Source organism: Cariama cristata, unplaced genomic scaffold (genome assembly GCF_000690535.1).
Source record: "Cariama cristata isolate BGI_N322 unplaced genomic scaffold, ASM69053v1 scaffold33886, whole genome shotgun sequence".
NCBI lineage: Eukaryota > Metazoa > Chordata > Aves > Cariamiformes > Cariamidae > Cariama > Cariama cristata.
In genome coordinates, this window is record NW_009620989.1 from 9,924 (window position 1) to 37,865 (window position 27,942).

At 39.8% G+C, this 27,942-nt stretch overlaps 1 protein-coding gene across 1 annotated transcript; it reads right to left on the minus strand.

Moving 5' to 3' along the window:
• On the minus strand, positions 1-27,942 carry DHRS3 (dehydrogenase/reductase (SDR family) member 3). Its single transcript, XM_009701801.1, has 6 exons — positions 27,743-27,942; positions 4,890-5,033; positions 4,470-4,589; positions 3,489-3,727; positions 2,335-2,460; positions 1-1,122 (listed from the first exon to the last, which is right to left on the minus strand). The coding sequence occupies exons 1-6, from the start codon at positions 27,935-27,937 to the stop codon at positions 1,038-1,040; spliced, it is 909 nt and encodes a 302-aa protein (XP_009700103.1). The 5' UTR covers positions 27,938-27,942; the 3' UTR covers positions 1-1,037.

A 27,942-nucleotide genomic window follows, 5' to 3' on the forward strand; every position in this document is an offset into this window, starting at 1 on the left:
ATTCAACGTGCATTTAATCAGGTCTTTGCTAACTGTGCTTCCAAACTTCACATTTCATGAGCACTACGGTACCGTCTCTTCTATTTTTAGAGCATTATTCCACTTACTTCACTGTGCAGATTGATACAATGGATTTTCCTCTGCATGGATTATGTCAGTGAATGTATGTTTGTACAAGCAGGCTCTAGTTTTAGTTCTAGATTTAGTTCATCCCCAATGTGATGCTGCCTACATGCGTGGCAATCTGGGATTAATGCTAAAAATATATATTTTTTTTTTATCGTAAATGAACAAAAATATTCAGAAAGACAATTAAATTTCATATATGAGTTCAGTGACAGAAAGAATCTTTCGCTATTCAAACCGTCTGCTCTTCTGACTGAGCATTCCTCTCCAGCCTTCACAGGTGAAGTAAGACAGCTTTCTTGGGCCCAGCACAGTCCTTCCAGACAGAAGTCCTGAGTGGCCTTTAGCAAAGAAAACATTGCTCCACAGTTTTCTCCTTCCATGATGTGAGTTGGGAACAGCTTCATCAAGGGATGTAAAGTGAAGAAACGGAAGGAAGCTTCCATTAAGTGTCCGTAACTTTTAGTTCTTCAAAGTACTTTTTAAGTTCCGCATTCAAAAAGCTGAAATGAAACCAGTAGCAGTTTGTAATTGCAGTTCCTCTGAAGAGAGGGGATAAAGTATGTATGGGGTGTGATGTGCTGCCTCTCAGCTGAGACAGCCTACGGACACTTTAGAAACAAAAATTACATCTTAAAACTATGAGTAGATTTAACAATTGAACTCTAAAGAATTAAACATCATATAAACATTTCACACTTTTTGTTTTTCTTTCCAAGGGTCCATAGTCTAGTCATTCAATCCTGTGCAAAGGTCATGTTACTATGGATATGACCTGCAAGAAATGTGTTGCCTCAGAGCAGCGCAAGTCACATGAACAGGCTAAAAGCCAAGACTGCTGATTCACAGTCTTGTCAGGATTTTCATGCTTGTGTTGGTTTCACTGAAGAATAGTCCTTGCACCATCAAGTCTATGTTCGTCCTTTAAAAGTGTTCATGCATGTGTAGCTCCCAGAAAACTTGTGGATTTCTTCAAGTGCTGCCTGAGGGAGAATGCTGCAGGAGAAGCAGAAAGAAAATAAGCAGATCAGACAAACCGCTTAGTCTATTCTAATAAGAGGATGTGTAAATATGCATTTATGTACACACATACATAAGTATATATATTCTCAAAAATCAGCTAGTGAGTGCACAGACAAAACGTATCAGTATCCCACTGTAAGCATGCCTAAAGGGAGACACTTACATCAAGTCACTCTTTCTCTACAGAAATATTTATCCAAAAAGGTCTGTAAAAACTGTAACTTGGAAGATACCATCATGTTTTATTCCTCCCAAATATTGTGCAGAATATTGTACTCTAAAATACACAAATTTAAACTGAGTTCTCCGGTTAACTTGCTATCTATTTCTGCTAAGCATGTGGCCTCCTTGTTATAACGTATGGATATAGATGTAATTTCCTGACAGCTAACTGTAATGGAAAATAAATGATTAATTCTTACAATACAGGAGAAGAGCCCTTTTTCAATCTGTAGGAATTCTGGGAACTTTTGAGAGTATCCCAAATTTTACAGTCAGAGCAAAGCATGTACTGTGAATTAATTTTTCTTGTTTGAAATGCAACATTGTAATTATTTTCCACAGAAATCTCATGGCCTCTTTTCAGTTCCTGATTGAAGTTGGTTTTCCAAAGGCTTTAGTGCAAAAGGAAACACAATTTCAAATGTCCTTTCTCTTTAGTTGTTTCAGGATATGAAGTTTTAACTTTCTTTCCTTAGGGACTTTAAAATTCCTGTCCTAATCGTACACAAAAATACTTTTTAATACTTTCATTGCTTTAACACAAACAATGCTCTCTACATACAGCTGTGATGTACATACCTTATTGTACAGAAATCCTGCACAGTATAAAGCCTGGAGTCCAAAGAGTGGCTTACTAAATCAAAATCAACTACGTGCATATGTTAATTGTTAAGAAATTTCCTAGATACAAATACCAGTTCAGACCTCAGGAATCCAAATTTTGGGAGTGAAGCTGGTTTCATAGAGGAGTTATACCCAGGGAAAACATCTACAAAGGGAATCTCAGAAAGTTTTCTCCCTTTTACTTCCATGAGTGTCTTTCATGGGAAGGGATGACCCAATCTCATCCTGGATATTGCGTTACAGTCAGACTCAGGTTTGCCTGGGTGCACAGCCACAGAGGACTGTAAAATCAGTCTGGCCTAACTGGCTAGGCTATTGCTGGGCAAAGGAAATACTTACCTTTTTAGGATGACAAGAACATGCATTGTCCATGGAAGGAGCAGGAAGGCTTGATTCATCTGAACGGCTTCTACTGTCCTCCTAGCCACTGTCTCTGGCTTGAGAGGAGGAAAAAGATTAGGGAACCTGAATAAATAAAGTAAAAAATAAAATAATTATTTGTTAACCAAACTCCTTCTTTAAGTTATCACTGTCCAAGTCCTGTTACTCACTAAGCTATCACTGGTTACTGGCATTTAAACATGCCCCAAAGTAGGCTGGAAGGAGCAGAAAGTTCCAGTTCCAGCCAGAAAGCTGGAAAGCAGAAAGCCCAGTTCCAACCAGTACTGCTGGGTTAGCTAAACAGTTAAGAAAGTACATGTTGGTGCCTTTAGGGAGAAGTGACAGAGTATATTCAGAATCTTGATTCAGGGATTTTCTTAAACTGTATGCAAACCAACACCAAAATGCTGTCTTTTCAGCGCTAGTGTTTTTCTCTCTGTTGCTCTTTGCTTGATTCAAATTCTTGAAGGGCGAAAGATAAATATTTCCCCCATTGCTTTTAATACCAAACATAAGGCTTTTCCCAGCTCCAGCAGTAAGACTGACACTGCCTATTTTCTTGACTAAGAGAGCATGAGGTACATTAATAGGTTATTTTGTCCATTGTAAAAAATTAATTTGGTCAGCCATTAGTCTTCAAATTTAGCTTGTTCTTTTATAGGTAAAAAGGAGGTACTGAGAGCCTTATTTCAGCAAGCGGCTGTCATTCCTTTCAGTGGGAAAGAATTAAGTACTTCAGTGAATAAAGAAGGAATTTGTACTGCTAATTCTGAAGTAATTTGTAGATTGCTTCTTTTGAATGACCTCAATTTTCAGATTGCCTCCCCTCCCTCTCTGGTGGTTGCATATGGTCCAAATACACTTAAGGAAAAAATAGCTTTCAGTTTTCTCTGTAGAAGCAAATGTCTCGCTCAGTACAGGCAGGCTATCTGAATATGCCAGCAAACTGAGGGAACCAGTCTGATGAGTCCCAGGTGGCCTAGAGTGACCCTCTGTTCCCAGGCAGCCAAATGAGACATCAAATTCTCTTAACTAAATGAAGCATTAATTAGGAGTGTATTCTGATGATTCATTTAAAATGAGATGCTTTATTCTAATTCCCCTGGACTGACCTGATTCTCATGCCCTGAAACATCTCTGTGCTTGTGTGGAAGGGCAGGACTGTTGTGGCATTCACGCCGGGGCAGTCTAGCAGCCCCAAGGTCAGGCTCTCCATGAAGGCAAACGACGAGGCTTTGGAGGTGCAATAGTCAATGGCACCAGGGATGGCTGACAACGCCAGGACAGAGTTCAGGCAAACAATGTGTCCATTCTGCAACTCCAGCATCCTTGGCAGGAACGCTTTGGTGGTCTGAAGAACAACAGAGTTAACAAAAACATTAAAAAAAAAAGTTTGCTCAGCAGAGAGACAACAAAGACAGTCGTTACAGAAAAAAATAAGGTGCCACGGAGACAACAAGCCAAACTGTGGCGTTCATTATGCTAGGAAAGGAATGGGAGAGTACCTTGTTGCTTTGTCATTTTCTGAAAGTTTCTAAACAGGCAAAGTTTGCGTAGAAACAAAACAAAATCTTTCCTAGCACATAAGTAAGCAGTACCCACAGATAAAGGCCATGAACAGAACGCTTTGTATGTTTAAGAACTTGTAGAGGATAAAGTCTTCAACAAAGTGATGAAATCACAAGATGCTCACTATTATGTAATTCAAAATGGAATGAGCTTCACACTAGCAATTCCCTGAGCAATGTAGTCTCATGCTCCTCTGATGGTCCATACACATCACTGTACAGAAAACAATCTTCTGTGAGCTCAGGCTCTCTCAAAAGAAATCCAATCCTTTACCAGAAATCACAGAATGGTGATTTGATACAAGAGCATCAAATACTGTGTTACTACTGGAAAAATTACATTTTTTTGGACTTCTTTCCTCTGGCCTTTGCCTCTCACATTGTTTTTTCTGTCTGCTTTTCACGTCAGACTGATTTTACCAAGCATCATTTAGAAAGACCTAGTAGCAGCCAAGTATTTACTGGCTGTAATCTGTCACTCTCATTCCCAGTTCTGAATACATGTGATACAAGAGCTTATCTTACCCAGAACTGTCCCAGGGTGTTTATATGTTGTGATTTGAGCAGTGCATCATCATCGCTGTCCATCAGGCTCTTACCATGGACCACAGCAGCATTGTTCACCAGGATAGTGATATCACCCACCTGCAAAAAAAGCAAATGACTTGTTACAATTTACCACTCTCCTCATGAATCAGCAGCCACCATTATATCTGAATATCTATTATTGCCTAAATACACTATTATTTTCATAGGTTTTGACATTCTTCCCTATAGGTCTTATAAGCCTTCTGGATCACTTAAAACAAGTACCTAGACTTTGTACAACCTAATCTGGATGGTCACCCTTCTTTTTTCCCAATTTGCCAATATATATGTATTTTCTCATCAAATATGAGTCGTTACTAAGTTCTGCCCACAAACAGTGTTTCCAGAGACACTAACCTTTTCTCGCACAGCTTTGGCTTGCCGATAGACCTCCTCTCGATTTCCTACATCACAAATGAAATAATAGCATTCTGTCCCCATCATCCTGATTTCCTCCGCGGTCTCCTTCAGGCATTTCTCAGTTCGACCCCACAGGATGATCTGCAGCAAGAAACTTTTGTTAGAATCAAACTGCTTCTGCTTCAAATCGAAAATAATTAAAACATGCTTCTAACTACAACAATTTGATGAATATCTTTGATATGTTTTGACTGCCAGCCCTGTTGCACTGTTTCATTTAAGACTAACAATGTTTTTCTATTACCGGGGGACAGGACTTGAGTATCATAGTGGTAGCTTTATCCCACTGCTGATACTCTGTTTACAGGTTCTTTATGAGCAGCACAATAGCTAACACAAAAAAATTAGATCTTTAGCCTAACATAACAAATATATGAAACACTTGGCAAATTTTCTGTATCACGAAATTTCAAATCTATCCCTGCTTTTGCTATACACACACAGAGAAAGATAAAATTATTCTAACATAACAGACCTTCCTGTATATCTGGTATGTTATCTACTTCTTGTACTATATTTGGAGATAGTATCTGCTTTGCAGTAAAACATATTTTTTCAGCATATCGTATGTAACTATTTGCAATGCTGTTTGCAGGCTGGTGTCCTAGGTGCATTTCAGACAAGAGGTTCATCCTAATACAGACATTTACAGTGAGAAATTTCAAGCATGAATTTATTTTGCAACTAATATATGCAAGATTTCGCTTGCCACTCCTATTTAACACAGTAAAAATGATACAATACCTCTTGTACAAAGAACAATTCTGAATATCTGAGGAAACAAAATGTTCAAATCATACAGCATGGATTTGATATATAATGGAGACATAACCAGCGCAACCCTATCTGTATTTCTACACCATCTTGGAGGTCAGAAATAGAAATAACTTGAAAAGTTACCAGGCTCATTAACTTTCATTGTGGGGCTTTATCCAGTATGATCTTTGCCAGTGAGACAACAATATTAGGCTCAAGTATGAGATGGTGCTTCCAGGACTGTCTTTCAAACATTAATCTACAGCTAAACACATTTAACCAAAATATTTTTTTCCTAGTATATAGCTTATTTTCTATTTATTTTAAGGCTACTGGAAGGAATATTATTTCATCTCCCTGTTACCTAAGACATCTATACAGAACCAATATATTCTTTTTGCTCTTCAAGCTACGTCTTCTCAGCATTCGTCATGTTATGGCTGGTGAGTCACTTTTCATTCCACAAAAAATAAATTACTGAATGGAGTATGTTACTGAAATCAGCTGACTGCCCCGCGAGTCAAACAGCAAGATCCAAAAGAGAAAGAAGAAAAGGTTGCTACTGCTCACAATTGCAATTGTGAGCATTGATAATGCAAAATTACTATTTAGTACTAAAAAATAAATGAGGACATTCACATAGTCAAATGCAGGTTTACTCTGATCAGGGGACCGGGAAAACGGGCTTTGAAAATGGAAACAGCTTTTTTTTTGCTCTCAGAATGATGCTACTTCCAAGCAGTGGCCTTATCACCTGTGATCGAGGATTACAGTTGCTTCCCATACCACTGTGTATTGAGTATGAATCTGACTGGTATATTGATTTTTAATTGGTTAAAAACAAGCACACTTAAACTTTAAAGATTTAATAATCTTTGAGTTTTCCAAAAGTTGAAAGAACGGGAAAAAAAGTCTAAATTACTTTGTTGCTCATAACTCAATCCCTGCAATTAAGTTAATAACAGCAAGATAAACATAAAAAATTAGGGTGTACAGTATTCCCTCCCCACAACAAATCTCTTGCAGAGAGCTTTAACATGCTTATTTTTAAGGACTAGTTAAGCTTATCTCATAACTGGTACTAAAACTAATCTCTGGCAGGGTCAAAGAGCTCTTCCAGTGCGACTAAGCAAGGCTAAAATCCAGAAATACCTGGGTCCTCCACCATTTCCTAAAGGAGTTAAATTTACAATTAATCCCCTTTATAAGTCATTGGCACATCTGTAAACATAATCACATATAGAGTGATAGACTTACATTCTCAAAATCACCAAAGGACTAACGAGTTGGTTAACCAGAAACTTCAGAGCATGTATAAATATGCCAGAGCCATTTCATGGGAAATCTTATCTCAGGGGAAGTAATTTTCAAGGAAAAAGCTGTGACCAGACTTAAAAATTGTAAGAAAACATATGGCTAAAAATGTGGCTTGTGTATTGGCCTGTCTTCGAAAGTCTCAGCATATCACCCTTGGCCATCAGGCTTTGGCATCTACACAAAGCTTGTAAAACTGATGGCTATTTACTCACTTTTGAACTCGGAGCTAAACTGGGTGATATTTCTTATGCCTGCTCTGCAGACTTGAAGGGAAATCAAGAACACATGAGAAATTTCACAAGCTTTCGGAAAATATTTACAAAATACTGTTCAACTATAAGCATATACACTTACTTGCTCTCTCTTTCACAGCCTACATCTCTGTGGAAAGGGGAGAAAAAAAACACTACAAAATGTCAACTGTAAGCATCAAGTTTGATGCCCACAGAGTTTGCATCAGTGTGAAGTTCAGTCTCTCAGTAGGACTGGATCAGTCAAATGCAGACATGAAAAAATTAACTGACAAGTTGAAGAGTGGTGGAAGGTACGAGAGGAAGAGGAGAGAGAGAAATAAGGTGTCAGACAAGGGAAGTAAGGCAAGAAACTAACCTCACATACCTAGCGCTCCAGGGTTTCACACTGCTATTGCAAAATAAAATCCCTCACTCTTCACTTTAATCTGTTTCAAACATCCATACAGGCTCCTATTCCCAAGAGTTGCCACTGATGCATTGAATGTCAGAAAATATGCATGGAAGAATAGTTAAGCAAAGGACGACCTGTCAAAGGAACATCTGTCTGTGATGCAACTTTTGGACATAACATCTTTTATGCCCCAACAGTTACTTTGGGACCTTTAATATCCTACAGGCAAGTCTTGCAAGGTGACCCCATTAAAATCGGGGCCATCTGGGGAAGAGAGAATTTGCTGGTTATCCTGCTGACAGCATTAACTTCAGTACTGATTTTTTTCCAAGGGAAGTTTTCATGTCCTTGATACTGTTCACACTCAGGTGAAGGCTTCAGCCTGCGTAAGAGAAAAGCAGTAAATAAAAGACCATTCTTTCGTGAGAGGTGAAAGTTCCCTAACAACACAGCGGGAAGTGAAGTTTCCTGCCGTCATTTCTGCTACTTTTTACAGATGGATGAAACTCAAAACTCAATAGAACATGCTTTGGTCCAAATTCAAGCTTGACTGCTCCTACAAGATCATATGAGACTTTCAATTTCTCTCTTACATCTGGCCAAATTAAATTGGCTCGGGCTTCCCTCTGGCCTCCTAGGATATCAGATCTTACAAAGAGACAAGACTTTTAGTCGCTGCATTAGCCTCATAAATTGAGGCTTCTGTTGCTCCTGAGCTCTACCTTTACAGAGGGCTTTGGCTTTGCGTTTCTGTGTAGGCAATACTTCTCTCTTCTGTTCCTGTTTGCAGCAGTTTCACCAACTTTTTCTAAGTCCTTACTCTACTATTGCCCCCTGAGATTTTCTACTAAACTACTTATCAGTCCTCAGCTCTCCTGAATTCACCTCATTCTGCAAAATCTGCAATTTGACAATTTGCTGCTTGGCACTCATAAGGGTGTGTTATTTGTAACACTCTCACTAAACCATTCAACTAGACAGCCTGAGTCAGAGATAATCATGCATGTTCTCAATGCTCCTGAACAAACACTTTTGCACCCTGTTGAACTGATGAATGATTGTGGGCCTGGGCCTGAGTTTTGCTGATGCCCCGTGAGCTCCAGGTAGCCTAAAGCTGTGCAGTTGGCACTTCACTTCCCTTTATATGCAAGCAAGCGTCTGAGGAACTCTCATTTTATTCTTTGCTCAGTCAACATCAAGAAAGGCACCATTTAGCTTTATCCTGCCCTAGTTAGGATTTGAGGGCTCTGCATTTGTAAGGAGTCTAGATCTGCAGTTTAGGAAATGGTCCATTTTATTAGGAAGCACAATTCTCAAAATGTAGACATGAGTCTCAGAGCCTGGTCTGTCCCCCCTTTCCTTTTTAAGTTTAATTCTAAATTGGCAATAAGCGTGTTCCAACTGGAGAGTAAGTCCTGGAGAGAATGACTCTTACAGACACAAGAGTTCCTGTCTGGGACAGAGCAAAATGCAGAGGAATAAAAGAGAAAAAAGACACGGTGTTCCGTATTACACAGCCTGTCAGGATGTTGCACAGCCAGCCATTCAAGGTAATTTAATGATGGATAGAGGAATATTTAATTTGTGTTTTGGGTAAGTTCTTGGACAGACAGTTTTCCGTCCTGGAAAGAATCCAGCCCCTCTTTCCTCTTCCCCTTCATCTCTCATCATCCTCTCCTGCTTGCCGCTCCCTACTGCAGGAGACACGCTCTCCTTTCAAAAAGTTACTGACCAGAAAATTGCGGAGGGCAAGAGCCCAGCCAGGCGGCTAATCCCCACTGCGGCAGGCCCGCTCCAGGACCCTTCCTGCCCTGCGGTTCCCTCGGAGTGACCCCAGGAGCTGGCAGGCAGGGAGGCAGGTGGAACCTAAAGCAGTCACTGAGGCTCCAGGCTGCTAGCGAGAGGTGGTGAGAGCCCGGCAGCAGCAGGGTAGGAGTCTGCCTACCATCGGACACAGGGAAGAATAGATTTATGATTAAAAAATAGATTTATGATGACAGAGGAACTTAACATGCCCTTCTCTTAATTAACTTTAAAGTAGGGAAGGGCTGTGACATCACAGCTTAGTGCAGATTTTCCCAGGAATTATTCCTGAGGAGATTTTTGCAAAACAAACCTTATCTCTAGATCTTCTCCCCTCTGGCAAGTCACAGAACTCCTTATCAGGCCTTAGGAAAATCATTTCAGCTAGAGTGGCAGGGGGGGGGGAGACAGCCGACCCCCCCCCCCCCAGGCGCCCTCTGCTCCCAGAGGACTCGTTTAACTCTGGACTTAATCTGCTAATGAGACATGCCCTGAGGTCGGAGGGGAGTCAAAAGGAAGGTTTTAGCTGCTGTTGTGCTAAGGCAAGACTTTCTAATAGAGGTCTGCGCTGGCTACTTGCCAAAAGCCCCAAACCTGACTGCAGGTTTAAATGTTGATTTTCACTGTAACACAAGTAAGAGTTACGCTTTTGACCACCACAAAATCAGATAAAGCCACTAATTTCTATAAACTGGAGTAGACTGAAGCTGCGATCAACTACAATATACACACATGATCTACGCTTCCAGGGTCTTAAGTGTGTTATTGGTGCAGCAGATGAGGTTAGAGCTAATTTTACATTATTTACAAGGCTATTTAACTGGTCGGATTTTATTGCTAGCACAATTCAAGAACAGCAGCAAAAGAATGTGCCCTTTTACATCGTCAATTAATTTGGCACTGTATCTTCAGCAAACCGACTGTGCTAGACTTTATCCCTCCAGTGAACTAGACCAATATTGGAAAGATGTCCCGCAACAAAAGCATTTCCGAGACTGAACATGTGCCATTTCTTGACGCTCCCCTTGGATTATCTGGGTTGTATGTTAGTCTTAGTCTTTTCCAACACAACAACATGCATTGTGATTATCAGATATAACTTCCATTCTGAAAGTTTCTGCATTTTATGATTCATGAAGCAATTCTCCGTATCAATTTGAAGACACTGAAGGATTAAAGTGTTGCAGAGAGACACGAAAGTGCCCTTCCTGCCTTATCTCAGTATTGCTGCCTCCACAAACCAACTACAACGCGTAGCCGCAGATCAGCAGAGATAGGAAGTAGTTGGTAGGTGAACACGTTTCATTCCTCCTTTCAAACTCCTTCCCAGTCCAGTGAAACAAAACTTGCTCTGTTTGAGTTGGTATCTGTAATTGCACAGACTGCTACCTTTGTTCAAACAGCGAAAGCCTTTCTGCACCCAATACTGAAAGTTCCTGCATACTTTTAGGAAGTATGAAGTGTAGATAATCCACTGAAATATGTCAGTCTTATCCCCACATATTTACAAAGCCTGGTTATACTAACTCACAGTTGGTCCTCCAAGGAAAAGCATTCCAGCATATCCCATAATCCTGGTAGAGCTTTGCATATCATGAGAACAGGAGGCTAAATCCTACAGCCTCAAAAGTCTTCATGTATTTCGCTTGTCAATGGCATAAGGGTTTTCTCCTCCACCCCTTCCCTCTCTTGCCCCCAGGGCAAAGCCAGGCAAGTTCTTTCAGGAGTTCTTCATGGGAGAGGCACGCTAAAGACAGATTACTGGAAGAGTGAAAGGTGTGGCCGTTCAGTGTGAAAAGCCAATCTTTGCTTTAGAAAGGAAAAAAGAACCTTTTGATGCCTGAAGTAGGTCAAAATACTTAACCCAGCCCCTTAGTGACACTTATATAAAAGTAAGCAAACAAAGCAGGCCGGTGGCAAAATTTTCTCAGTTCCCACAGTGGAAAGTGAATATCAAAGCTGCACAGGACAGATGTAAGAAAGGTTACAGGTAAGAACGGGGGAATCAAAAGAGTAAGCCCATTTACCTATTTTACACCTAAGCTTTTCTAGATTAGAAGTTGTAAAGACATTAGACCAAAATTTTAATTTAAATTTAATCCTGCCACCATGGTAAACACAAAACACAGACTTTACTATAAACTGGTTTGAGTTAAGGCCAGGAGTAATATACAGTAAAGAGAGTAATAGTTTGGTCTAAAGAGACTTAAGTAGGAGACTAAAAGAGTGAATTCCAATTCCTTTAGTCTAGAGTCAGAACTTTTATTACTTTATAAGTTAACTTAGCACTCAGTGGGAATAACATTATTCACCTAAACCACAGTCAATTCCAATTGTACCCCAGTCACCCCTTTTTTCCTCTGAAGGAAACAAAACAGCACCTAAAAAATCATAGAGAAGTACGTAAACACCTGTCTCCTATTCAATCGAGGCCTTCCTTGGAAAGAAAGTGTGTAATTTTCTGTCTGCATACAGGCATTTAAGACCAGCTCCCTCTAAAGAAGTGAACAAATGCCTACTGTTCTCACAGTCAGGACTATTTAAGGACAGGTGGCCCCATGTGGACTTTTTACCAGTGGTTTTTCCAATTGCTTTCGTCTGCAACATGAACTGCGACTCCAGACTGCCTTGGGAGCGACGCTTTTCAGCTCTGTTGTACAGACCAGTTGAGGAAGGGGAAGGGTTAGGGTTGTTTGCAAGAAGAGGTCACGTAGGAGTCAGCCTTTACAATCCTATTAACGCTGGGACAGGGTCAAACGGAGTGCACGTTCCAACACAAGCATCAAGTGGCCACAAGCTGTCACCCTGCAAAGGTTCCTGGAAGCATTTGGGGGGAGAAAACCGACAGATTTTTAATGGTGAATGTCTGCCACGCCATGTGTTAGAACCGGCCTCTGCTCCAGCGAACCAAAGCACACAAAGAAATATCCAGCAATAAAATTGTCTGGCTGCAAAGCAGGAAGAAGTGGCACATCTGGGGGGCGGGGAGAGGGGTAAGTTTTAAAAAGTTATGTATTTGAGGTAAGGCTTTGTAGATACCTTCCCGCAGAAATATAATACTCCATCCTGTAAAAATAACTAGCGTGCTGCTGCCTCCATTTGCTTGGCATGCCATCCCTGTAATCCAGATTCATATATAAAGGTCCACAGAGATCTCAGGAAATTGTGGGGAGGGTAAATATGCAGGTGCAGAAAGCCCTTTTGTACTGCAAGCACAGCAGACAGGATGAAGGGATAGAAAGTCAGTAAATAACGTTTCAAAGCAAAAAAAGAAATTACTGGATCTGCTTGACAAAAGTTCCGTGGTCCAACAGGGCATTTCATCAGAGTTGAAGGTTTGCTGTTCGCATGTTTTCTTTCTAAAATGCCACATTATTATTTTTACTTGTTGCATATACCTCTCAGGGGTAAAGAGTTCTTAACATGTGGCAGGATAAATGTTCATGTAATAGAGTTAAACATTTACTATGACAGAAAGTTATGTTGACGCTGAAAGGTAAGAATGTTTGTTTTTGTAAAGCTAAAAACAATCAAAAGTTTAGATTACAGGGTAAAGTTAGAAGTAAGGGACACGTGAAATTAAAAACATGGATCCAACACAGTACTATTTCCATCACCTGACTGGGTGAAAGTAACTCCTAACATTGCCTGGTTCAACCAACAGTTAACTGCAAAGTCTGCTACGTCTTAACTAGCAAAGTGGAAAAGTCAGACCTAACATAAACTTATGGAAAAGAAGAATTAAAGAGCTACAAACTGGGTGCCAATAGAACTGTATTATTTTTTAGAGTTTGCCTTTCTGAGATGAATTCTGTAACAGAATGCCTAATCTTGAAATGCTGAGCGGTTTTATCTTCTGGTGGAGAAGGCTGGCCACTGCATCGCCGCCTTTGAGACAGCACTGAGAGACTCGTAGGGCTAGGCTCCTGTATAGCTTACAAAATCGCAGTTATGTTGGATTACCAGTTTAGAATAAAAAATTGTCAGCTTTAATTCAGAACATCTTCAGTTTTGCTTTAAGATAAATCATTACAAGTACTTCATTCGCACTTTTACTTATTTTGGGGAATATATAAAATTCCACTACAAGCTCTCTAAAAAATAATAAATACAATTTTATCAATCAAATGCTATACTAAAAAGGTAACTTAATTAGCTGGACTAGTTCTGAACTTTGGCAGTAATCTATAATCACTGTGATGTGAACTAGAGCTAAGTTTACTCCACACTGTTATGTAGATCTGTGATACAACATTATAGTCCTGTTACCAGTCATGGGGACTTTGCATTTTGCTGTACCGTCACATCAGCAGAATCAAAAAATAAAGTGGACAAAATGGTAAATGTATTAGAAGCTCTGATGAATGCGGAAAGCCACAAGGAATGTTTACAAGCCAGAGGAAGACACAGGCAGACAGACAACCCCAGCTCTTGTACAAATGTCACAGAAAAGGAAGACTAAGGGAAGTGTTTAAATTTGTCAAACTGGAAGAAGGCTTGCAACAAAACCAGACATAGAAACCTAAGGATGAATAATGCTTCTAATGCTGTTGTTATAAACTACCCTCCAGAAAGGCCTAAAGTATGTTCCAGGTCATCCACGTGCATAATATGATCCAGCTCTTGACTGAAAAAATAATTTCTCCCAGGAGGCTACTGGAGAAGTACTGGGAGTTAAAATAGCCTACATTACATTTGTATATAACCTGAACGCTAGCAACAGCTCCAGACAAGCTCCCCTATAAGCTTCCTTTCTTTGCCTCCAGAAAAAGAGAATTCCTACCATTTTAAAACCATCTAAAAGCTGTCAAAAGGAGCTTTTGTTATCAGTATTTTAGTCAAAGAAATAAAGGATACTGCTTAGAAAGAAAGCTTCAATATTTAAATGCTTAACTGGTTTCCTATCTTTTTATGTACATTTCAAAATGTTATTTTTTAATGGTGGCTGTTGCTATGCAACAGGGCAGAATTTCTAAAATCTATTCATCTGTGGTATTTCAGGACATATTTCACTCTCTCAGCCTATTAAATCAAAGAAGGAGGATGGGCATCAGAGGATTGTAAGGTCCCAGAGCATTGCATCCCCCAAAGGGTTCAGCGTGGGTAAAAAGGGTCTCTCACTGATTATACCATTTTTTTCAATACACTGTTAAGATGAAGTAGCTTCCCTGCTTATAAAACATGTGAAAAACAGCACAGCTGTAGTTAAATAAAATGATACCTAAATGTAGAAACACAAGTTACGATCATTACTTTTATCCAGAAATGATCAAAGCAATTCTGATCAGATTCTGCTACAATGATACTTATGTAAACTAGGGGTGCTGGTCAGGCAATCACAAATCAAGCTCAGGCAATCATGAATATTAATAAGTTACAGCTCCCTGGAAGTTAGCACCCTTTGGATGTGATTGCCTATCACATGCATGGTTTTTAGGCCACTGCAATGCAAAATGAAGTTAATACACTTCAACATGGACATAAAATCGATTAAGCTATCACAGAATACCAGATAAGCTTTACTTTCCAGTAAAATAAACTACATAAAGTAACCTGCTTAGTAACTAAGATATAGCTGAGGGGGCAGTAATATAATATTGAGGCGCAATAACTCCTTAATGGGTTCAAAGCCGGCAATGGGCACAGCTCTATGCCATAAGAGTTTTCTACCTAACAGTAGACTGCAGAGCATTGGGGATCTGTGAACTACTTCTATGAAGCATGTGAAATTTAGCCCTAAAAAACAGGCCTATTTTTGGCTGACTCACATTCACTGTAGAACAATCTTTACTTCCACAGAAGAATAATTACAGGTACACAAAAAGACAAAACCAGTTCAACTAACTGACATGATCTGCAGGAGTGCTGACTGACAGCAATCCCCACGTGCATCAGTGGGAAATCTGCAATGTATTGTCATCGTTGAAATTGCACTTAGAAGCCTAGATCCTGAAACAAATAACACAACTTGGCCTAAATCTGTGACGCAAAAGCAAACCAAAAGTGTTTTAACTGTCTTTACCGATTCCAGTGGCTAAAGACGCCATTCTGACTTCACGCGTTGCAGAACCGTTCATCCCAATTACACTGACTCCCTTTGAGATGGATCTCTTTTTCAGTCTGTAATCAGCATTCTGATTATTTAGTTGCACTAACAATTTCAATGACAACAGGAAATGCTGTTCTTGTAATATAATTTCAATGGTTAAGGACTTTCTATCTTTTATTTTCCCTTTTAACTCAGTCAGGAAGAGAAACTAAAATCACTTATATAAGTAAGATGCTTTTCTGAATTTCTGATTTTGCAAAAATGCTGGACTAAAATAAGATAATGCCAGTGGTCAAAGCCATCAGCATAGCACTTCCTCTGTGTGAGCAGTAAACAAGTGTAAGGATGTCATTAGGAGCTGGCTGACCCCCTGCTGCACTCTGGGCTGTAAAGGAGGTGCAAGGTGCCAGATCACTACGCACACACTTACCCACACATATACACGCACGTGTGCATACATACAGACACGTCCTTACAGCATAAAAGGTGTCACAGAGCATTCTGCAACAGTTGCACATCATCACCTAGGGAAATGAAACCCTGAAAACCCCCTTTGATGGCTAAACATTCTGCTTTTAAAGAGGCAAACCTCTTGCTCCCATAAAGCACACATTCAAATATAAACACAACATAGACAATAGTCTCTAAGGGGCCTGGATTAAAATCAAATAACAAGCAACACAAAGAACACTCTGCAGCATTGCACAATCAGCATATCTCAAAACCCAAAATCAAACAACTCGGTTCAGTAAGACAGGACTCCCGTGTTTCCCAAGAGTCTTGGAAATGTTCTTACATCATTTCTGACAGCTCACTGTGCTCAGAGCCAGCCCTGTTCTATTACCACTTTGGGAAAGAAGTACTTGTACCAGCTGGATGTCTTTAATATTCTACTTGGAAGCATGACCTCTTCTCTTTAAGGCAGTAAGCTGAGTTTTGTCCTCACTGGTAAGGGGTTTTTTTTGGGAGGTACGGCACAGGGAATTTGAGTTTGTAGTCAACATAAAACCAAGCTGCTGAAAGTGGTTGTCAGGATTTCCCATTCCCTCTCCAAACCACCACAGCCAAGTCTCGCTCAGCCAATGTACTGAGAGACAAGGTGTCTCTGTTTACTACTAGCAAGGAGATTAAAATGACAGATCCAAGACAAACACTAATTTAATCTTCATGGAGAAAATATCTGATTGTCCACTGTTGTTGTTGATCTATTCTTTTTAAGGGCATGGAAAGGTGAACTGCACAGTGTCTCAACAACAACATCTTCCACTCCCATTAGTTTAAGTCTAGTATATCTGAGGTTTTTCTTAAGGGCCAGCACCCAGAGTTAAAAGATAGATATCTAACAATTTCTGTTTTCAGTTACAGTGGTGCAACTTTGTCCACTCCTCAGATATGAAGAAAATCTTGAAAATATAAATGGGGTGTACCCAGTGATTCAAAGGGCAAACAGAACGAAAAAAACCAATTATAATTACTTAAAATATCATGCTTTTTTTGAGTAGCAACTCCTGATTTCTTAACATAGGCCTAGCTATACAGGAGACATTTGCTGCTCAGTGAAGCTTCTAAGAAACACTAAAATAAGATTTTGTTCAGTGTCTGAGGTTTTCACTTTCTGATACGAGTCAGCACTCCTAGAAACTTAGCTAGCAGTTTCAGTCCACGACTTACTGGGAAAGAGGACGTATCTAGAAGACGAATACTACTTATTGATACCAGTGGTGGAAGCTGGTATCTGTGCTGACCAAGAAAAGGAACACTGACTGGACGAGAAGTCAAGCTTCAATTCCATTTGCACCTATTTTAAATGGCTGTTTCATTTAGATAAGGGATGAAATATATTAGCCAGGTCATACCAACTGCCACTCCACCTTTACATAGATTCTTTCTAACCTGTGGCTAAAAATATGTCATACTACAAGATAATCACAGCCCAGAATCTTTCCAGGCATCACTTTTATACCATCTCAAAATATATATAATTTTATGTTGCTTAAGTGTACTCAGAAGTACAACTGCCACTGGTTACATACTGAGAGCCAGATTTATCTCATGGACATATACGTAAAGCATAACTGATTTCAGCAGAGCTGCATTTGTGCTTTCAAACAGTATTTCTTTGCCGTAAGTGGAGCACTGACACATTTGCTCAGGCAGCGTTAGACGACAGAAATCCTATGTTAATCAAAACAAGTAAGCTCTGTAGCACTGTATTCAATAAACTGTAATTAAGAAGGTGGCAACATAAGGGTGGCTGTCCACAAAATCCTTTTGTAATTATGCATAGTTTATGGCTAAGCTAATAGGATGAACAATTTAAATTAGTTACAAACTCTGCCAAGGTACCCATCTATTCCCAAGTCTATTAATTAGAATCAATTTAATCCCCACTGGGATAAAGGTCAAACAACATGTATTTGACCCTCTTCTACTGGCGTCAGTGTTATCAGCCAATGGATCTGGCAGTGCCTGGGTCTGACTTGTTCGACTCTTCAGCATGTTGACATCATGCTTTGAAGAACAGAGTCTGGGCCCAACTAAAAAAGATCTCTCTAATAATTTCTGCTTTATATTCCTGATAACCACACAGGTTTGAAAATTCAGAGTTTGATCTCTCTCGGTGGTCAGCTCTGAGGCTGTTGTTCTCTGTCTTCAAGATTTTTCCTTTTCAAAGTCTCCCTTTCCTATACAATACCTTTAAGCAGCAGTGGTAATAGATTTGTATCTTCAATTCAGTCCAGAAATCAAAGTGAAAAGTGAACATCAAAAGCTAACTGACATATGTTAATGGATCTTAAAACATTCAAAATCAATAATCACTAGCTGACATTTCCAAATTGTCCAGAAGGAAAGACACAGAATTTCTACATACTTGTCCAAGTTTATGGGAAGGAAATAAAGAGAACTTTTGTCTTTTTTTCTTCTTCCCATAGTTCCTGTAAAATTAACTGGCTACTTCTGCGGAGTTCGTCATCATCATCTATTTGTCCTAGTTCTTTTCTTGGAAAAACTGTCATAATACTTTCATACCTCTCAGGTTACTGTAAGGCTAAGTTCCTGGTCTTGGCTATGGTAGTATGATGTAAAGTCAGCTAGTCCTTCTAAACTTTTTAGTCAGAATGCTTAGAAATGTATGCAGGGCTCATGGTCACTCTTAAAGCATATTGCTGTGCCAGACTAATTAGGCATTAGCTCAACAGCACGTTTAATTCATTTTATAATGCAGTAAAAACTACCTATATATGTCAGTGCTTCAGATGGAAATAGTTCTACAAATCTGAGACAACTTTTTCCTAGCCTGTGCCAGACTCATGACATAAATGCAACAGAAATACACAGCAGCACATTTACAAGCCACTGTGGGTGATGAAACCACGCAAATAAAATAGGGATGAATCACTTCAGATAAGTAAGGTGAAACATCATACACCAAAACCATCTTGTCTGCCATGAAATTCAGAAAAGTGTTTTTCCTTTCTTGGACACAAAGACAACTAAGAGCACAGAATCACAGAATGGCTGAGGCTGGACAGGACCTCTGGAGGTCATCTGGTCCAACACCCCTGCTCAGGATCGTATATGTAGTCTACTGCTTTGACCAGGTCAACTCTCATTTTGAATTTCACTGCCTCCTCTTCAAGCTTTTCGGATCTAAGCTTCTGTATTCACTTTCAAGGCTGCTATCCCCATGTTGCTGATCACCTTTCATTCAGCATCAGATCTCCCATTGCAGCCGTTACCTCCCAGGATTAATTTTTCAAAAAACCTTTGTGTTTTTTACCACACTGTCCACATCTCTGTAAACATTCCCCCAAACTCTTTATTGTTGCTCATCAAATCCCACCTTAAAATCTCCATTGCTGTGATGCCTTTCCAAAAACTTAAAAATGGCTAAATGAGTGGTGCTGAAATCTCTCGCTTTACAATCCCCATCAGTACAGACTTCTATGTTTGTATTCAGTTGCTGGCTCTTGTTTTATATCTACATTGTAAACCCTGAGGTAGGCATTGTCTTTTTCTGTTATCCTTATACAGCACAATTAGCGTCTTTGTGCTAAATAATTTCTACTGCATGAGTGGGTTTCTGAGGCACTATAACAATGTTAATATACAACCTCATCTTTAAAACTTACCTCAAGATTTCTTAGAGCATTGACACAGTCCTTATATTTTGTGGGAAGGCTCATTTAACTGCCTTAATGCCAGTCCTTAAGCATTTTAAAAAGTGTTGGATTTTGGTGTGCCAACACAGCATGGTCTCACTGGGACAATATTTTCACATGACAACACTGTATCCTGATGTGAGATGACAAGCCTGTTACTCTGCAAGTTCCACTTCTTGTTAACATTATTTATTCTCCTTACAACATACCCAGTAACAAAAGACAGGTATGTTCTAAATTATAAGCTAAAACAACTCCAGCCAGAATGCTGCTTCACAGACATCAACAGATCTGATATCTGATAAATTCTGGCTGTGCTTGCCAACCAGAGACACTTACTCAGCATGTTATTCAAACTGCTGGCCTTGGCACTAGCACACGTAACAGGCTTAATGCCATCTAGGCCTGGGACTTGAGACAAGGGTTCTTCTGCCCATCCTTAAATCCAATCAACAAGGAAGTCAGCTGCCAACAGGAAGCCATTAAATAGAGTTGCTGTCAGTATATAATCTTTATAGAAAGAAAGCCTTTCTAGAGACCATAAAGCGACTCAATCAAATCTATGCTCTCAGTTTACCAAAAGCTCCAAATTAATGTATTATTTTGCATGACATGGAAAAACATTCACTCCCCAATTCTTTTCACATAACTGGTAAGTTATGACATGTGCTAATAGTTTGCTGTAAGATTAAGTGCTTAAATTTAAATAAGATTAAAGTAACCATTTCAGTTCCGATGGTTTTTTTCAGCCACACACACAACAGGAGAGATTCATTACCTTGAACCTGATATTTGCACTATGGGCAAATACTCTCATACTAAAATATCTACAACATAGGAAATGCAAAATTTCCTTTTAGATTACATTATCTTTTTCATTTTCAGACATCAGATTGCATTTTCAAAATGGCTAGCTCCTTATTTGCATTTCTAAAATACTACAGAGAAATCCATTAGATACATGGACGATATGTCATTCTGGTATCTCCACAGGGCATAAAAAGCATTCAGGATGTGGACAGATGCTCTCTTGACAGTATTGTCTTAATACTGGAATCTAAAAATATATATGTAAATTTTACACTGAGCCTTTTTAAAATTATTATACACCAGGCCAACTCAACATCTGTTTGTGCAGTACATTTGCATACTGCATTTGCATTGGGTAAAGTACATCAGAACTGCGTCCATTTCTTTTACAAACATAATTTTAAAGGCTTTATGATTTCATTATGTTAGATCATGGTGTCTGTTAAGAACAAGTACACGGGGATTAATCATATCCTATGGAAAACCAGTTCCTCTCAGCTCTGAAATGATGTAATTTTAAATCAGCTCTTTTCCTTATATCAGAACTAATCTCCTCTAGGGTGCCCAGATCAGGTCTATTCATGTTCTGCACTCAGAATGAATTGCAAGATACATGTCAGAAATCAGTTATTACTTGCGGAATACAAATGTCTTCTCGATGACCAGCCCAGCCGCAGTGGATTTAAAACCTGACAGGCAGTAAGCAGGAGGACTTAACCGAGTTTACTTCAGGTATGCTATCTCATCCCTTCCCCACTCCTCCAGCACATTATCAGAAATTATACACCTTTGTACACGACGAAAGAAATGTTTTCAGGTTTGGAACACTACAGCCCATCTGGATGGAACTCCGTGGCAGATTAAAATTGCTGTGCGTTAAGAATTTGATGTCAGGTTCTTTAGGCAAGAGCTAGCTCTCAAATACAGTTCAGTAAGAGTATTCTACAGGTTCTGAAAGTGAAATCAGAGATGAATGTTTGAGAATGACCAATATTTTAAAAGGCATTTTAGATTAAGAACTCTTACTGAAATCCATGTGAGATACTAATAGCTCTTGTCCTACACCTTAAAAAAGGTCACAGCTCTGAATTACTTGCAGCATCAGTCTTACTATTTTGCCTTCACTTCAGGAGATTAGTATTAATTTCATTTCCAGCTCTAGTCACAATGCAGTTAATCTTTTATCATATAGCATTGGTAATTGTTATCAAGAAGTTTTTAAAAGGTACATACCGATTCATACAAACCAGGACAGTAATATGTCAACATGATTCATAAAGACCAAAGTGAAATATTCATAGAACTACACATGCAGTTTGTGTAGATAATGTGGGAGGAACACGCCATTGTAAAAACTCATTTCAGAACTTGCCAAATTTTCCATTACTGGGAAGACAAGGGTAAATTCTAAGACCTGATACCATTTTTTACATAACCTCTCTGCAATACTCTCATCCTAAACACAATTTATAGCCTAATATCTCAGCTAAAACTCTCCAATTATACAAAGCTCTCAAGCACCTGCAATTCCTTGGAAGTTTTCCGTTCTGTTGAATTCAGTGGAACACTGAGGGAAAGTGGCTCCAGGTTTCAGCAGCAGTGCAGGCTTACACAGCTCTCATCCCTTCCTTGGTACTTGTTCCTCCACTGACTTATTACCATCCCAATTGTACCTGAACTGAAAGAGGACAGCATGCTCAAATGACAAAGCGTCTTCTTAAATGAAGATACTAAGGTCTGACTTTGAAAATGTTGTGAAAGTAAAGATGGAAAGAACAGTTGAGATTTCAATTTTAGTTGTGGGTTGTGGTTTTTTTTTTTTGGTAGCCTGAACAAAATCTGGAGTGATATAAGCAAAATGCAAACCAAAACAACCAAAAAAAGTATCTCTGATCATTTTTGAAGCAAAAGTTCTCAAGTAGTTCCTTCAGGATCTTTGTTCACTATCCCATAATAATCACTGTATCATTGCATTTGTGGCATCCTACAGCTGCCCATCACATTGCCATCCTGTTAAAAGTACCTTGCAGACTTGCAGACATAATTGTCTAGACTCCAGTGCTGACAGAGGAGGTCATGGCTATCAAGCGGTACATTCCATGCAAGAGCGAAGTTTCCGTTTCTTGTTTTTGTTGGTGATACTAGCTCCTTGCCATCTCGTAAGGGCTCTTGTCTGTCCTGCTATTCCAGACAGCTTACCTCATCCACTGCACAAGCATGCAAACCCTTTGAGTCTCATAGTCTCCTGCAACAGAGGAAGTGAATGTCCAGAGGACAAAATAGTGAAAGGAGAGATCTTTCACTGTATTTACGAGGTCATTTCTTGCACAATGATGAATGTGAAGAACTCTCAGCAAGGTTAATAGGAATTGTTCAGCTCTTCTCTGCAGTACTGTCACACTGACACAAGGTCAGGGCTGCCCCGAACCCACTTGGTATTTTGGAGACACCTCTCATGCCAAAACACCCTTGGTTCCCTAGAAGCCCTCTTGTTCATTCATCAATAGCTACAGTTACCGAAAAGGCAAACATATCACAGCTGGAGAGGAAAAAAAAAAAAGGGGGAGGACAAAACATACATACTTTGAAAGAAACTGAGATGACGGAAATGATCACAAAGGAACAACAGAAAAGCACTGCTGCATAAGATCCCTTGTAGATATGCCACTGAAGATCCATACTGCTGATTTCTGAGCCCAGAGACCTCTGTGTAAATAAAAAGCCTAATGAAAATCAATGGCTTCTGACCAGTCTCCCAATAAAGAAAGGCCTAAGAAACTCTCCCAAAGTCACTGTCAGATAACTGTGAATACTAAAATACATACTAGAGTTGAGGAATCCGTTTCTATCCTACAATTATATCTTTTTCAGTTTCTTTGATTAGGTTTTGGTGACATTTAATAATCCAGAATGCCTAAGAACCAAGCATCTCTTTCCTGTTCCATCAGCCCTCAGATTAAATAACTGTGAACAAAGTAAATTAAAATTACAAGGGAAATTTTCAGACATCAAGGAAATGCCCTAAAAGAAAACCTAACAAAGAGCAAGACATACAAATGAGACACAAAAGACATACGAATCTAAACTTCGTCAGTGGAGATCATTAAAACCAAGGCTGACAACTCTGTGGCAAAGGCACTCTAATAGAAAATGCTGTAGGAAAAGCAAATGTCTTAGAGGAAACCAGAAGCATTTTCCAATTCTAACCACCAGCGAATGAACCCATTCAGCCCCTACATCCCCCTGACTGCTAACATCTGCAGAGGGCTGTTCTTCCACACAAGAAATATTGTTCAAAGGGGCCCGTCTTCCCAATATTAACTTGACTGTACAGTATATTCTTTGCAAAACACCATTAGGCTTTGGAAGTAGATTTTTATTTCATAGGCATTAAATCATAAACTCATAAAAATCTCTCCTTCTCCTGTTTCATTAACACAGATATACTCTGCCATTTTGGCTGACCACAGAATATCAAAAGCTAAGAACCTTAACAAAGTTACCGATGTGTGAGACTGAGGCAGAGGTGATGCTCTATTGGTCAAATACTTCTAAGATGTAGTCAAAATTCTCAAGAGTTAGAGGCAACAATAGTGAAAATTTTTTATTTTGCAAGCCATCAAGAAGGAACCGAAAGCAAAAAAGTACACTTCTCCAGCAATTCAACTGCAGCAAAGTAGCTCCTCAGCCAGCACTTCTGAATCTGGACACATCTCTGGGGAACAGCATGAAAGTTGAATTACAATACTTGAGTACTTCCGGAGAAAATTCAATGCTATTCATCCCTCATAGTAACACTAACATGTCCCGTCTCATCTGTAAACAACTCTTTCTCTGCATACAGCAAATTTACATGCTTTTGTTTTTTTCTAGAAGTGTTACAGCAAGCATTTAAATACACACTGTTTCCCATGACCACATAGTTTTTGAAAACTTCTACCCAAAAGTAAAAATGGAATATAGATCCTTTGACCTCTTAGTATACACCTGAACAGTGATGATCTAATGATTGAAGCCTCTCTCATTGCTTAAAAATCACTGGTAGTCTTAATTGAAAAAAAACCAGAAGATACACACTTCTGAAACTGAAAATACAACTGACACCACTTTGTCTCCTTATTGGCCATTTCATCAGAGGCCAATGAACAACCATGAGAAAAGAAACATCAACTTAGAAGGAAATATCTCCTAGACTTTTATCTGTCCAAGTCATATTTGAGGCACGATAGCAGAGCAATGGACTTAAAAGAATGGGAGTAGAGAACGGGAATCAGGATGGATTTACATGATGATGCCCAAGAGACTTCCATTCTGTTAGACTGAGAATTTCCTTCTCCATGCTGATCTATCAAGCAGAAGACACTGTATTTCCATTTGCATAAACCGTTTCCCAATTTATTTCTTGTCATCTTCATAGCTTTAAATGCAAGATCAAATTTTACAGTAAAAAAGTTGCAGATGTGAAAATTACTGATCTTAGTGAGACACAACACTTGTCATCTTACGTGAAAACCGCTCAAATACATCTCATTTGTGATTAACAAAACCAGCCTCTGAAAGTAAAGATAAGAGCGTAAGATGAAATCCAATCCAGTCTAATTATCAGAGGAAATTTCATATGCTAACAGTCTCAACTAACCTGTCTTTCAGAAGATTCTAATCTCAAAAATATGGTTATATATCGCCGCCTACCTCCAAAACTCCGCCACTAGGTCTGTGTGCGCAAGCGCTGTGATGACTTTTTCAAGATACACTGCACACCCACTGCTAGAATCTGAATCTACATGTTACTGTTTCCGTTCACTTCTATGTAATACTGTGCTTGGCCTCAGAATTTCACGCCTTTGGTGGAAGTATTTTTCTAAACTTGGAATATTGTGACTACACCATCTGATACTGAGAATCTGTTATAAATTATTAATTATGATCAATAATTCAAGTTTTGCATAATTGTAAAACAGTCAACTGCCTAAGAAGACAACAGAAAAATAGAAGAGTTAATTTTCACAAGCATTATTGAAAGACGACTTGCTAGCCACTTCAAATCTTTTTTGTTTCTTTTTGATTGTCTAAGGCAAAGCATAAAATCAAAGAGCAGTGCCAAACAGAAGTCTTGCGGTACACATGGAGACTGCATTAAATTCACAAAGTTAGGGTTGAGCACAAAAGGCAGGAAAGAAATGAAATCTCAGAGCAAACGGAATAGAAACTACCACATCTAGGTAAAATTGTCCTTAAAAATGTTAAGGAAGAAAAGAATAAGCCTACTTCAGTGTTGCAGGGAAAACGTGCCACTACCAAAGGCAGAAAGGCAGTGCCGCTACCAGAGAGGATCAAAACTTGCTGAGTGCCATATGTGACTTACTGGACAGCCATGATATAACTGAAAGGAGAATCTAATTCAAGTTCAGTAAAAGCAAAACCTGACACACCTTGATGACAGACATGCAAAAAACCTGTGAGGCAAACCCCCCCGAAGTTCTAAACAGTAACTAGCAATCACACAGCATTTCACAACATCATATGAGACAAGTACAAAGGTTCCCAACAATTATTTGTTCTTTCCTCCTAAGATACGTAGAGATTTTACAGATAAGACATACAAATGAACTACAGTCTGTATCTGTTTACAGTAATTTTATCCTCAGCTCTATATCTTAAATAGCTCCCTCTCCTTTTGGCCCATGTCACCTGGGTCATTAGGGCTGACTGCCATTGTTCAGCTTCTAGCTCAACGGCAGCTAAGCAGCTCTTGAATTACTGTAGAAATGGTGGTACTTTAATACCAGAGCTTAGCATAGCAACCAGCCAGCCTCAATAAATAAATAATGAGGCATGGTATTCTGACAGATAATATAAATACACTTTCAGCAAATTGCTTGGGTCCAAAGGTCAGTCAACTTGTTTGCTCTGTCTACAAGAATTTGTAAATCTCAATATGATGTTTAAACACAAGCATATACAAACATCAAAGTTCAATGCTGACATATTTTACACCTCAAAGTTGTATGCCAGAATAGCTCTATACCACACATAGAAAACTGTAATGCATGTGTAAGGAAGTGACAAAACACTTTCCCAAACTAAATGCAAATTTTCCCCCTAAATATCCTCTCATTCTGTATTTTTGTTCTTCTTTATTCATTATTTACTCTCATTCATTCTCTCTCACACAGAGAAGTATTTATGCAGCTGATTTCATGATTCCTCCCTTTCATTACCCATAAAGAGGGAGCTGAAACTTCAAATTTCAAGCCTCCTTTCATGGTATGTGTGGTTTTTGTATTCCTGATTGATTCACACATACAGAGATACCTGTACTTATGAAAACACAAGGTTTCAAGGTAAACCACGAGTTCCTGAGCTAGAGAATGGACACACCAGCTACACTGGCATTTCCAGGCTGCTGTGCAGACAGACCAGTCTCTCAGCCTCCTTCCCTTTCCCTCTTTCCTAAAGGAAACGTGGAAACAATCTCACAGCTCCTACTCATGTTGAACTCATCTTACCTTTGAACAGCTCTGGGCTGGCCAAAAGCAAAATACAAGGGACATCAGAAAGTACAAGAAATTAATTTCACGAATGGAAAACCATCGAGGTGAAAGAGAACTCTTCTCCCCAATTTCCTGAGAGAATGCATGACTAGGACGGAGAGCCAGAGCCCTCCTGCACACACCATTTGCCCCTTTTTGAGCCAAGCCCCCCTCTAGGGTGACAGGCGTAGCAGCGGCAGTCTGGCTGTGCCTAAGGAGAGCTTAAAGATGTGCTCAGCCTGAAAGGCTGGAGCTGGCAGTCAGCTGCCCCCCTCTCTGTACACAGTCCCAGCAACCAGCCTGCCAGGAAGCAGGCTAGTAAACAGAAATGCAAGTGAGCACTAGCTTCACGCACGGGAATCACATAGCTCTCCTCTCCCTGCCACAGGAAACCTAGGCTGGAGTGAAAACCTCTCTGTTGTGAGCAGAGGAGACGATGGGTCCCCTTTCTCACCTTCATGTTTTCTTAGATGAGATGGAAAGAGACAGGATGCGGGGAAGGAGGAGGGGTCAACTTCTGAAATGTAAGTCAATGTAATGGCTCAGCACACCAGGGTTTTGCAAAATTAGTGCCCCTTCTCCCCTCTCACCTTGCCCATCAATCCCACCTAGAGTTGAGGGAAAAGGCTTTTAAGTCTCCAAGTCAGAGGACTCCCCAGTAGAGCAGCAGGTGGGAGCTTCCTCCCCCTGGCTCCCCTTCATGCCGATGCTCACCTTTCTGGCTCCTCGTTTGGCAAACTCCCTGGCCAGATGGCGGCCGATGCCTCTGCCCCCTCCGGTGATGAGCACGTTCTCCCCGGACAGGTCCCGAAGCTTGGGCGGCAGCACCAAGCACACGGCAGCTTTCACCACCAAATAAACCATCTGGATGGGGAAAAGCAGCAAAGCGCCCAGCCACTTCCAAATCATCCTCT

Excerpts from the sequence above, each read along its gene's own strand:
- DHRS3 (XM_009701801.1), bottom strand. The coding sequence starts at position 27,937 with ATGATTTGGAAGTGGCTGGGCGCTTTGCTGCTTTTCCCCATCCAGATG. Across the intron at positions 4,590-4,889 it reads CCAAAGCTGTGCGAGAAAAG|GTGGGTGATATCACTATCCT; the intron begins GTTAGTGTCTCT and ends CTTTTTTTGCAG. Across the intron at positions 1,123-2,334 it reads GTTCTTGTCATCCTAAAAAG|CATTCTCCCTCAGGCAGCAC; the intron begins GTAAGTATTTCC and ends CTTCTCCTGCAG.